Source organism: Babylonia areolata, chromosome 29 (assembly GCF_041734735.1).
Source record: "Babylonia areolata isolate BAREFJ2019XMU chromosome 29, ASM4173473v1, whole genome shotgun sequence".
Lineage (NCBI taxonomy): Eukaryota > Metazoa > Mollusca > Gastropoda > Neogastropoda > Buccinidae > Babylonia > Babylonia areolata.
The window spans coordinates 21,711,419-21,723,918 of record NC_134904.1 but is presented as its reverse complement, the minus strand read 5'-3'; the positions used below and the strand labels follow the sequence as shown (position 1 = coordinate 21,723,918).

The following is a 12,500-nucleotide window of genomic DNA, read 5'->3' as shown; positions in this document are numbered from 1 at the left end:
TGAATTGGCTGGTGCAAGTTAAATAATGAATTTTTTTCTTCAGCTTCTATGACTGTGGTAGCGAACATTGTGTTGGTTGGTCTGTTCCAAACCCAGTGCGATGCCAGCAGAACGCCATTGCTTCTGACGTCATGTTCGTGACGCACTTTGCCCGTGCCACGCTGAGTGACGTGAGCAGCAGCACAGAACTGGTGAAGAACGTGGCTGCCGGCTTCATGACGTCACAGGGCAAGGTGCGCGTGGGTCTGACGTCAAGCGACTGTGTCCAGGTGTCTGACGTCACGCTGGGCCAAGTCAGCACTGCCAAGGACTTTGCCGACACTGTGAGGGTCACGAAGGAAGGTGGGTAGCCCTCTCTGTCTCTGTCTGTCTTTCTGTCTATGTGTGTGTGTGTGTGTGTGTGTGTGTGTGTGTGTGTGTGTGTGTGTGTGTCTGACTTTCTGTCTGTTTGTCTATCAGTGTATGTGTCTCTGTCTGTCTGTCTGTGTCTCTGTCTGTCTCTGTCTCGAAGGAGACATACAATGCTTCAATCCCAGAGTAAGTTCATTCATGTTTGAGCTTCTCTCTCTCTCTCTCTCTCTCTCTCTGTGTGTGTGTGTGTGTGTGTGTGTGTGTGTGTGTGTGTGTGTATCTCTCTCTCTCTCTCCACACACACATACATACCCTTATACATACATATACACGTACTATGTATTCACTGGCTCCCAGGCGGGATGTACGACGCCCTGCAGATGGCCAGGCTACAGGTGACGGCGGCCGGGGGCAAGGAGAGGCAGAGGGTGATCGTGGTAATGGTGCACGGGCCCATCAGCGACCTCAGCAAGGTGGCGCGCCAGGTCATGAGGGCACGCTTTGCGGGCGTCAAGTTCGTCTTCGTGGGCAGGGATCGCGCCGTCAAGGCGGAGCTGAAGCTGCTGGCCAAAGTCCGGAGGGGGGCTGACGACCAGGTGGTGATGGAGGGGGAGGGCAAGTCCCAAGGCGGCCAGTTCTGGCAGGTGGTGCTGTCCAGTGTGTGTCAAGGTAAAGCAGGGCTTTCTCGTGTTGTCTGTCCAGTGTGTGTCAAGGTAAAGCAGGGCTTTCTCGTGTTGTCTGCCCAGTGTGTGTCTTTGTCATGTTGTCTGTTCGGTGTGTATGTTGTCAAGGTACAGGTCTTTGTCATGTTGTTGTTAACTACAGAGTGTGTGAAGGTACAGGTCTTTGTCATGTTGTTGTTAACCAGAGTGTGTCAAGGTACGGGTCTTTGTCATTTGTTTGTTATTCTGCTGTCAACCAGTTTGAGTGAAGGTACAACTCTTTGCCAAGTGTTGCTGTCAGCCAGTGTGTGTGTGTGTGTGTGTGTGTGTGTGTGTGTGTGAAGGTGCAGCTCTCTGACGTTGTTGTCTTTCAGATTCAGTTTCAGTTTCAAGGATCTGTCAATGCATATGAACTGACCCATACACCTTGACCACACCACATCTGCTGTATCAAAAAAAAGGAGCAGATGCCAGGACAGCAACAGATGGTCAGGCCTTGAGAGCCCACCCTAGGATGTCCTTGTCATGCTGCCGTCAGTGTGTGTGGTGGTGAATGTCTCTGACACGTGATACCAGTCAGTGTGTGTGGTGGTGAATGTCTCTGACACGTGATACCAGTCAGTGTGTGTGGTGGTGAATGTCTCTGACACGTGATACCAGTCAGTGTGTGTGGTGGTGAATGTCTCTGACACGTGATACCGTCAGTCAGTGTGTGTGGTGGTGAATGTCTCTGACACGTGATACCAGTCAGTGTGTATGATGGTGAATGTCTCTGACACGTGATACCAGTCAGTGTGTGTGGTGGTGAATGTCTCTGACACGTGATACCGTCAGTCAGTGTGTGTGGTGGTGAATGTCTCTGACACGTGATACCAGTCAGTGTGTGTGGTGGTGAATGTCTCTGACACGTGATACCGTCAGTCAGTGTGTGTGGTGGTGAATGTCTCTGACACGTGATACCATCAGTCAGTGTGTGTGGTGGTGAATGTCTCTGACACGTGATACCGTCAGTCAGTGTGTATGATGGTGAATGTCTCTGACACGTGATACCGTCAGTCAGTGTGTGTGGTGGTGAATGTCTCTGACACGTGATACCGTCAGTCAGTGTGTATGATGGTGAATGTCTCTGACACGTGATACCGTCAGTCAGTGTGTGTGGTGGTGAATGTCTCTGACACGTGATACTGTCAGTCAGTGTGTATGATGGTGAATGTCTCTGACACGTGATACTGTCAGTCAGTGTGTGTGGTGGTGAATGTCTCTGACACGTGATACTGTCAGTCAGTGTGTGTGGTGGTGAATGTCTCTGACACGTGATACTGTCAGTCAGTGTGTGTGGTGGTGAATGTCTCTGACACGTGATACCGTCAGTCAGTGTGTATGATGGTGAATGTCTCTGACACGTGATACTGTCAGTCAGTGTGTGTGGTGGTGAATGTCTCTGACACGTGATACTGTCAGTCAGTGTGTGTGGTGGTGAATCTCTCTGACACGTGATACCGTCAGTCAGTGTGTATGATGGTGAATCTCCCTGACACGTGATACCAGTCAGTGTGTATGATGGTGAATGTCTCTGACACGTGATACCAGTCAGTGTGTATGACGGTGAATGTCTCTGACACGTGATACCAGTCAGTGTGTATGATGGTGAATGTCTCTGACACGTGATACTGTCAGTCAGTGTGTGTGGTGGTGAATGTCTCTGACACGTGATACTGTCAGTCAGTGTGTGTGGTGGTGAATGTCTCTGACACGTGATACCGTCAGTCAGTGTGTATGGTGGTGAATGTCTCTGACACGTGATACCAGTCAGTGTGTGTGGTGGTGAATGTCTCTGACACGTGATACCGTCAGTCAGTGTGTGTGGTGGTGAATGTCTCTGACACGTGATACCGTCAGTCAGTGTGTGTGGTGGTGAATGTCTCTGACACGTGATACCGTCAGTCAGTGTGTATGGTGGTGAATGTCTCTGACACGTGATACCGTCAGTCAGTGTGTGTGGTGGTGAATGTCTCTGACACGTGATACCAGTCAGTGTGTGTGGTGGTGAATGTCTCTGACACGTGATACCAGTCAGTGTGTGTGGTGGTGAATGTCTCTGACACGTGATACCAGTCAGTGTGTGTGGTGGTGAATGTCTCTGACACGTGATACCGTCAGTCAGTGTGTATGATGGTGAATGTCTCTGACACGTGATACCGTCAGTCAGTGTGTATGATGGTGAATGTCTCTGACACGTGATACCAGTCAGTGTGTGTGGTGGTGAATGTCTCTGACACATGATACCAGTCAGTGTGTGTGGTGGTGAATGTCTCTGACACGTGATACCGTCAGTCAGTGTGTGTGGTGGTGAATGTCTCTGACACGTGATACCGTCAGTCAGTGTGTGTGGTGGTCAATCTCTCTGACACGTGATACCGTCAGTCAGTGTGTATGGTGGTCAACCTCTCTGACACGTGATACCGTCAGTCAGTGTGTGTGGTGGTGAATGTCTCTGACACGTGATACCGTCAGTCAGTGTGTGTGATGGTGAATGTCTCTGACACGTGATACCGTCAGTCAGTGTGTGTGGTGGTGAATGTCTCTGACACGTGATACCGTCAGTCAGTGTGTATGATGGTGAATGTCTCTGACACGTGATACCAGTCAGTGTGTATGATGGTGAATGTCTCTGACACGTGATACCAGTCAGTCAGTGTGTGTGGTGGTGAATGTCTCTGACACGTGATACCGTCAGTCAGTGTGTGTGGTGGTGAATCTCTCTGACACGTGATACCAGTCAGTGTGTATGGTGGTGAATCTCTCTGACACGTGATACCAGTCAGTGTGTATGGTGGTGAATCTCTCTGACACGTGATGCCAGTCAGTGTGTATGGTGGTGAATGTCTCTGACACGTGATACCAGTCAGTGTGTATGGTGGTGAATCTCTCTGACACGTGATACCAGTCAGTGTGTATGGTGGTGAATCTCTCTGACACGTGATGCCTCTCTGTCGTGTCCTATGACCAGCAGAACAGCACAGGAGGCATCTGCTGTCCCGACAGTGTGGGTTAGAATTTGATCACAGTACAGAGTGTCTTGCCCTGTTTACATCACCACTCTCTCCACCAAGAGGGTTTTAGATCAGTCAGCGTTGGGACGGTTCCCAAAGGCCGACTAGCCCCCCCAAGGCTGCAGCACTAAGAGCCAGCGCAAATCTTGCCTCCTAATTTCAGAGTCATAGTCCTTCACAAAAGACTAAGCTGAAATTTGACTTCCCATTGCAGTGGGTACTGTTGGCCCAGCTGTAAGCTTATGTCAATCTGTGATAGAAGCAGAGCGTTTGGGACGTAACACGTATATGTATATGTATATCTATATATATCTGTGTGTGTGTGTGTGTGTGTGTGTGTGTGTGTGTGTGTGTGTGTGTGTTTCAGAACTGACGCCAGGACAACGGCTGGACTAACAGCACTGTGACCGGGTATTTCCAGGAGGACTACAATTGTTTTCAGTATCACGTGAAGTATGTTTTATAAATGAGGGATTGCTTCCGCTTGGATGATCCACCAGCCGTTATAGAAGTGTGGTAACATATTGTTTGACAGACATTGTGTGTCTTGTGTATCAGTTCAATAATATTTTCCCCCGGGACAGAAAGATGACACCTGTCTTGAGTATCAGCTGGAGACCGATGAGGAAGTGATGGGCTATCGCTCTTAAGAACAGTGACCATGGAGCGTGGAGCGAAGAAGTAAGAACAGTGACCATGGAGCGTGGAAAGAAGTAAGAACAGTGACCATGGAGCGTGGAATGAAGTAAGTACAGTGACCATGGAGCGTGGAGCGAAGTAAGAACAGTGACCATGGAGCGTGGAATGAAGAAGTAAGAACAGTGACCATGGAGCGTGGAAAGAAGTAAGAACAGTGACCATGGAGCGTGGAAAGAAGTAAGAACAGTGACCATGGAGCGTGGAAAGAAGTAAGAACAGTGACCATGGAGCGTGGAGCGAAGTAAGAACAGTGACCATGGAGCGTGGAGCGAAGAAGTAAGAACAGTGACCATGGAGCGTGGAAAGAAGTAAGAACAGTGACCATGGAGCGTGGAACGAAGAAGTAAGAACAGTGACCATGGAGCGTGGAGCGAAGAAGTAAGAACAGTGACCATGGAGCGTGGAAAGAAGTAAGAACAGTGACCATGGAGCGTGGAATGAAGAAGTAAGAACAGTGACCATGGAGCGTGGAACGAAGAAGTAAGAACAGTGACCATGGAGCGTGGAGCGAAGAAACAGTGCAGGGATCACATCAGTTTCAGGGTTTCGCGGTGGAAAGGCAGAAGATCAGAGTAGTTAGAACGGACAGGCATCATTGTGATTGGTCAGGTATGCAACGCTGTCAACATGTGATACCTGATACCCATTGCTTGGTGTCGCCGATTAGCCCCAAACCAGGGTGTGAAAGATCTGGAGCCAGTTGCATTGCTTGGTTCTAACTTTTTGACAGTTACACGTGACTAAATGCTTACGTTGACCGAACTACGCCGTTGGTCAGTTCCATACTACACACAGTTAGTAACGGGTTACGACCATACTGGGCTCTTCCGTCGGAGTAATGCAACTGGCTCCTGGAGAAGAGGTAAAAAAAAGAAGAAGAAAGACAACAACACGGCAGGGAAATAAACGATTGTTCCAAGCTGCACGTGTCCAGCACTGTGGACAGACAATGAGCTGTGTTTGGTTTCTGCCCTTACCTGCTGACCTCCCTTTAGGACGAGCTGCTGGCTTCTCCGCTGAGATGACGACCTCGTCAGCGCCTGCATTTCAATGAGTGTTAATCGCTGCTTCAAATCCTTGAAAGCATGATATTATGCGGTTTATGAAATTAGAAGTCCATGATTTCATGTAAAGAAGTGTTGAGGCCCGAACACGTTGTTTTTGCATCTTTTGAATTGTGTGGTGGCAAAGCAGTCACTGATAGTAACTTCTTTTCACAAGCAGGTATAACTCCGTGTGTTTCCATTTCGTCATACACTTCAGTGACTGTTCCTCTTCCAAGCGTGGTTTATTTGGACAAAGGGTTACAAATAGAAATCTAGTGTGCATGTTGAGAAGCGGTAGCAAAACGCTGCCCACTGCATTGGTCATTCAGTGCCTCCACACTGTTTGTGTCTCAATGCGAAAGTTTCAAACCCTAGCCGTGTATCTAGTGAGCGTTAATGGTGGCCATTTTTGTACCAGATTGTCATATTCCTTAACGGCAATGATAACATGCATGTCAACTTCAGTCGCTTATTTTGGATATTTCGTGAATATTGTAGAGTTTGACCTTGCGTTTCCTTTTCTCAATTCGTATTTATAGATCTGAAACTGCATTTGTATATACATATGTGACTGCCGCTTTTTGTTCGCTTTTGTTTTTTTACCTGGGAGGAAATGGGGTGTGTTGCATGAGAGAACTTAGCAGCACTAAGTTTCCTTGTCAGTTAGAATGTTCCTAACTCCACAGTAACTTCCATATATTTACGAACATTCTTAACTCTAAGCAAAGTTGGAGTTGCAATGATCGCCTCATGGAACTCGACCCTAACGTTTGCTCATGGTTTTTTTGGTTTGTTTGTTTGTTTTCGTTTTTGTTTGTTTGTTTGTTTGTTTTTGTTTAAGGGGAGGGACGGGGGGAGGGGGTGGATAAAAACAGTAGCGGTAACCGGACATGGTGACGGAGGGAAGGGTGTTGATCTGGTGTGAAACACACAGGAAGTTGATGTGAGCACAGCGAGTCAGAATATTGGCTCTGTTGGTGCCTTGCTGTCCAGGTTTTGGTTTGATGCAGTATCGTTTGACTGACTGACGTTGCTTTTCACATTTTCCGTCTGTACTTTCTGGGCATTGTCTCATCTCTGTGAGTGTTGCATTTGTGTATTTGTGTTCCTGTTTGTGTGCTGAGCAGGATTTGCAATAAAGAAAATTAATTTTGTACGTGATTGTGTCAGTATTGGTGCCGGCCTCCCCCCCCCTCTCTCTCTCTGTTTCTCCCTCACCATCAGTATTACAAACGTGTGCGTACATTCGTGCGGAATGTGTGTGTGTGTGTGTGTGTGTGTGTGTGTGTGTGTGTGCGTGAGCGTGCGTGTGTGTGTGTGTGTGTGTGTGTGTGTGTGTGTGTGTGTGTGTGTGTGTGTGCGTGCGTGCGTGCGTGTGTGTGTGTGTGTGTGTGTGTGTGTGTTTGTGTGTGCGTGCGTGTGTGTGTGTTGTGTGTGTGTGTGCGTGTGTGTGTGTGTGTGTTTGTGTGTGCGTGCGTGCGTGCGTGCGTGTATGTGTGTGTGCGTTGATATAGATTCATGCACACACTGGAAACCAAGCTTGGCTCGTTATGAAGGCTGGGAAGGAGGGGTGTGACCCAACATTTGTTAGAACTGATAAAACACAATGGGGCCGGAGGGGCGGATTGCGGGCAGTGCTCACTGCGTGCTGCCCCCCTGTGCCCAGCATGACTCATCGGGGACAAACCTGCTATCAGGCTGTGGTGTACCTGGTCACACAAGACAGGCAGCATTCCTCCACCTCACTTCACAGCTTGTCACTCCATTCTCCTGTGACCACACACACACACACACACACAGACACACACACACAGACACACAGACACACACACACACACAGACACACACACACACACACACACACACACACAGACACACACACACATGTATATATATATATATTCATTTGTTTAAATTTGCAAACGCAGACATACACAAGCACAAAAAACGCACACATGTTGTCTTTTTTTTTATCAATTTATTTTATTTTATCCTATTTTATTTATTTATTTATCTATCTATTTTTATGTTTATTTTTGTACGTTTATAGTTGACTTCATTAAGTTTTTGCGCCTTATAAATATTATTATTATTAGTAGTAGTTCTTTTTATGTATTTATCTATTATTTATTTATTTATTTATTTATTTATTTACTTATTTCTTTTTATTTTATTTCATTTTATTTTATTTTATTATTTTATTTTTTTCTCAAGGCCTGACCGAGTGCGTTGGGTTACGCTGCTGGTCAGGCATCTGCTTGGCAGATGTGGTGTAGCGTATATGGATTTGTCCGAACGCAGTGACGCCTCTTTGAGCTACTGAAACTGAAACTGAAACACACATGCGCACAACCCCTCTTCCTCTCTTCACCACAGGAACACACGCACACCACACACACGCACCCACCCCCCACCCATCCACCCCCACCACCCCCACGCATATGCGCTCAACTCCTCCCCTTCTCACCACCACAGAAACACACACGTGGGAGAGATAGAGAGAGAGAGAGAGAGAGGGGGGGGGGGGGGGGGGCAGACATTGCAAAAACAGAGAGACAGAGACTGAGACAGAGAGAGTCATAGAGATGTGGATGGGAGGAAAGAGAGACAGAGAGAGCTAGATAGATAGAGAGAGAACCACAGAGAGACATAGAGAGAGACGTGGATGGGAGGAAAGAGAGACACCCAGATAGAGAGAGAGAGAGAGAGAGAGAGAGAGAGAGAGAGAGAGAGAGAGAGACAGCCAGAGAGAGAGGGGGGGGACAGACATTGCAAAAACAGAGAGACAGAGACTGAGACAGAGAGAGTCATAGAGATGTGGATGGGAGGAAAGAGAGACAGAGAAAGCTAGAGAGAGAGAGAGAGAGAGAGAGAGAGAGAGACAGCCAGAGAGAGAGAGACATAGAGAGAGACGTGGATGGGAGGAAAGAGAGACAGCCAGATAGAGAGAGAGAGAGAGAGAGAGAGAGAGAGAGAGAGAGCCAGATAGAGAGAGACAGAGACAGAGAGAGAGACATAGAGAGAGACGTGGATGGGAGGAAAGAGAGACAGCCAGAGAGAGAGAGAGAGACAGACAGACAGACAGACAGAGAGAGACAGAGAGAGGGAGAGAGAGACAGAGAGAGAGAGAGAGAGAGAGAGAGACGTGGATGGGAGGAAAGAGAGACAGCCAGATAGATAGAGAGAGAGAGAGAGAGAGAGAGAGAGAGAGACAGAGAGAGAGAGACAGACAGACAGAGAGAGACAGAGAGAGGGAGAGAGAGAGAGAGATTTAGAGAGAGAGAGACATAGAGAGAGACGTGTATGAGAGGAAAGAGAGACAGAGGGAGACAAAGAGACGTGGATGGGAGGAAAGAGAGACAGAGAGAGACAGAGATAAACGTGAGAAGGTAGGAAGGGAGAGAGAGGGAGGGTGAGAGAGAGAGAGAGGCAGAGGCGTGTGTGGGAGGAGAGAGAGAGAGAGAGAGAGAGAGAGAGAGAGAGAGAGAGAGAGAGAGAGAGAGAGAATCGGGGCGTGTTTACAACACCGTAATCCCAATGTTTACAACCAGTCCCAAACGCTGAAGAAGCCACTCTTGATGATTAACAATTACTTTTCTCCCACGCATCAGTATGTCAATGGAAATAATCTCTCCTGGGATTATTTTCTTCGACAGTCTGGGGGAAGAAACCCAGCGGCGTGGAAACCCACAGACATTAATTCATGACTTCAAGACGAGGAGTGAGATTGGGAGTGGTGTGTGTGTGTGGGGAGGGGGGAAGGGCATGGGAGGGAGGGGGGGGGGGGACGCTGTCTAGTATGTTCATGCTTGTTTATGCTGCTTCGGCACTGCGTGGGGATAGGAGTCTGCTCTTGAATCCACAAATAGTTGTCGTGGTAACGTGATCTGTTACTGACTAATAACCATGTATGCCATTTCCGCTTGACGAGTTTCGCAGCTGCCACCCACACAGACAAACTGATTACGGTCTGTCTTCACCGTGTATAGAAGCTGGTTAGGAATGAAGCTTAGTCGGTTCACCTTAATTATCTCCAATGATAATCTCGTGATGGTCATACTGAAGATACAAACATGGAATTTACGCCTAAAATACATGCACGTGTTTGAATAGTCAAGAGATAACATAAAGTTATATTAATCTGAAGTATATTTTCATATAGCAAGAACACTTATTAGCGTTAACAAATAACTCTTTGGAGACCTGCACATGTCTGGATTTCTAACGAGATCGCATAAAACTAAACCGACGCATCAGAGAACATTTTTACAGATTTAAAAGCAATGAACAATATTTAAAAGAATAGTTAAGTCAAAATATATCAAAGTGCAAATTATGATCCCCCCCCCGCCCCTCTCTCTCTCTCTCCATGATCCACACTTAACTGTTGCGTGCGAGCGCACGTTTTGTGTATGCATCTGTACGTATGTGAGTGCGTGCATTATCATGTGTGTATTTGTGCGTATGCGTGTGCGTGTGTGTGTATATGTATATTTGTGTCAGAATCAAGAGGAGAGCTGTATTGCTATGTGGACAATAAAAGACTTTTCACGTTTCTCTCTCTCTCTCTCTCTCTCTCTCTCTCTCTCTCTCTCTCTCTCTCCCCCTCTCTCTCCATATTTTCTTCATGTAAATCTGTACCCCCACCCCGCATCCCCCCAACCCCAACCACACGCACTGACACTCATCTTTGGCAGACACGACCACAGCATTACTGCAAAGAGGCGCTAGTACACATACACTGTCATATATCTGTGTGTGTGTGTGTGTGTGTGTGTGTTGGTGTGTGTGTTGTGTGTGTGTGTGTGTGTGTGTGTGTGTTGTGTGTGTGTGTGTGTATGTGTGTGTGTATGTGCGCGCAAGCGCGCGCGCGTGTCTGTGTTGTGTGTGTGTGTGTGTGTGTGTGTGTGTGTGTGTGTGTGTGTGTGTGTGTGTGTGTGTGTGTGTGTGTGTGTGTGTGTCTGTTGTGTGTGGTGTGTGTGTGTGTGTGTGTGTGTGTGTGTGTGTGTGTGTGTGTGTGTGTGTGTGTGTGTGTGTGTGAGTGTGTGTGTGTGTCTGTATGTGCGTGCGTGCGTGTGAGTGTGTGTTTGTGTGTATGTGTTAGTGTGTGTGTGTGTGTGTGTGTGTGTGTGTGTGTGTGTGTGTGTGTGTTTGTGTGTGTGTGTGTGTGTGTGTATGCGCGTGCGTGCGTGTGTGTGCGTGTGTGTGTGTGTGTGTGTGCGTGTGTGTGTGTAACAGACAAAACAACAACAGCAAAAACTACAATTGCAAAAAAAAAAAAAAAAAAAAAAAAAAAAAAAAAGAGAGAGAAAAAGAAAAAAAGGAAAGAAGAACACGCCTGTTCGTTGTGCTCAGTCAGTAATACCTGTTCTGACGCAATATATGCGAGACATCACTTACTCTAACGACAATAACCGTTTGGACAAGGAGTCAGACATGCATATCGTTGTCCTTTTTTGCAAGTGATGATATACATGTATATGTATCTATCCTAGAAGCAACATCGGACATACCTTTCTCAGCATCTACACGCAAATTTATGGTACATGCTTTCAGATGACATGACACTTTGACATACAACCACATTTGTAGGTCAACATATGCATTACTCCGACAAATCAGCTTCATTCGCCAATATCTAACCATTCTTTTTTTTTCTTTTGTTGTATCGTATGCGTGTATGTGTGTGGAATGTAAAGCGCTATGTGCAATGAGGAAAGCGCTGATGAATGTCCAGTTATTATTATTATTATTATTATTATTATTATAAACGAGCGGAGTGTGAAGAACATGCATACGCCGAGAACACAATTTGTCAATTAATGTCAAGTCAACTTTGTTATCTCCAGAGAATGAGATTTCACATACGGTCGTGTTGCTCGTGTGTGATAGATGTACAGTCTGGAAAGGAGAGGGCACAGTGAGAGGGGGTTTATCGCGCCCTACACTGCACTGCCACCGGCATCAGAACAGACCTTGGGTGGACAGTAACTGGGGAATGAAAGCCACCCCCACCCAGGTCAGCATTCAGAGCCGTCCTCAGCGAATGGCCACCTTATCACTGACTAACCACTCAGCACACGTGTTCGTCTGTCACTGTGCTGTGCCGTGAGGGGACTGTGTTTATCACGTGTTCGTCTGTCACTGTGCTGTGCCGTGAGGGGACTGTGTTTATCACGTGTTCGTCTGTCACTGTGCTGTGCTGTGAGGGGACTGTGTTTATCACGTGTTCGTCTGTCACTGTGCGGTGCCGTGAGGGGACTGTGTTTATCACGTGTTCGTCTGTCACTGTGCTGTGCCGTGAGGGGACTGTGTTTATCACGTGTTCGTCTGTCACTGTGCTGTGCTGTGAGGGGACTGTGTTTATGGCGTGTTCGTCTGTCACTGTGCTGTGCTGTGAGGGGACTGTGTTTATCACGTGTTTGTCTGTCACTGTGCTGTGCCGTGAGGGGACTGTGTTTATCACGTGTTTGTCTGTCACTGTGCTGTGCCGTGAGGGGACTGTGTTTATCACGTGTTTGTCTGTCACTGTGCTGTGCCGTGAGGGGACTGTGTTTATCACGTGTTCGTCTGTCACTGTGCTGTGCCGTGAGGGGACTGTGTTTATCACGTGTTCGTCTGTCACTGTGCAGTGAGTTCAGGGGACTGTGTTTATCACGTGTTCGTCTGACACTGTGCAGTGAGTTCAG

The 12,500-nt window shown here is 47.4% G+C and overlaps 1 protein-coding gene across 1 annotated transcript in view; it reads left to right on the top strand.

Moving 5' to 3' along the window:
- Positions 1-6,967, top strand: part of LOC143302198 (matrilin-1-like) — a 29,183-nt gene extending 22,216 nt beyond the window's left edge. The window contains exons 11-13 of the mRNA XM_076616762.1: positions 97-342; positions 709-1,020; positions 4,434-6,967. Coding sequence (XP_076472877.1) covers positions 97-342; positions 709-1,020; positions 4,434-4,462 — 587 coding nt within the window. The 3' untranslated portion in view covers positions 4,463-6,967. The remainder of the gene's footprint in view (positions 1-96; positions 343-708; positions 1,021-4,433) is intronic.
- The last annotated feature ends 5,533 nt before the right edge of the window (positions 6,968-12,500 follow it).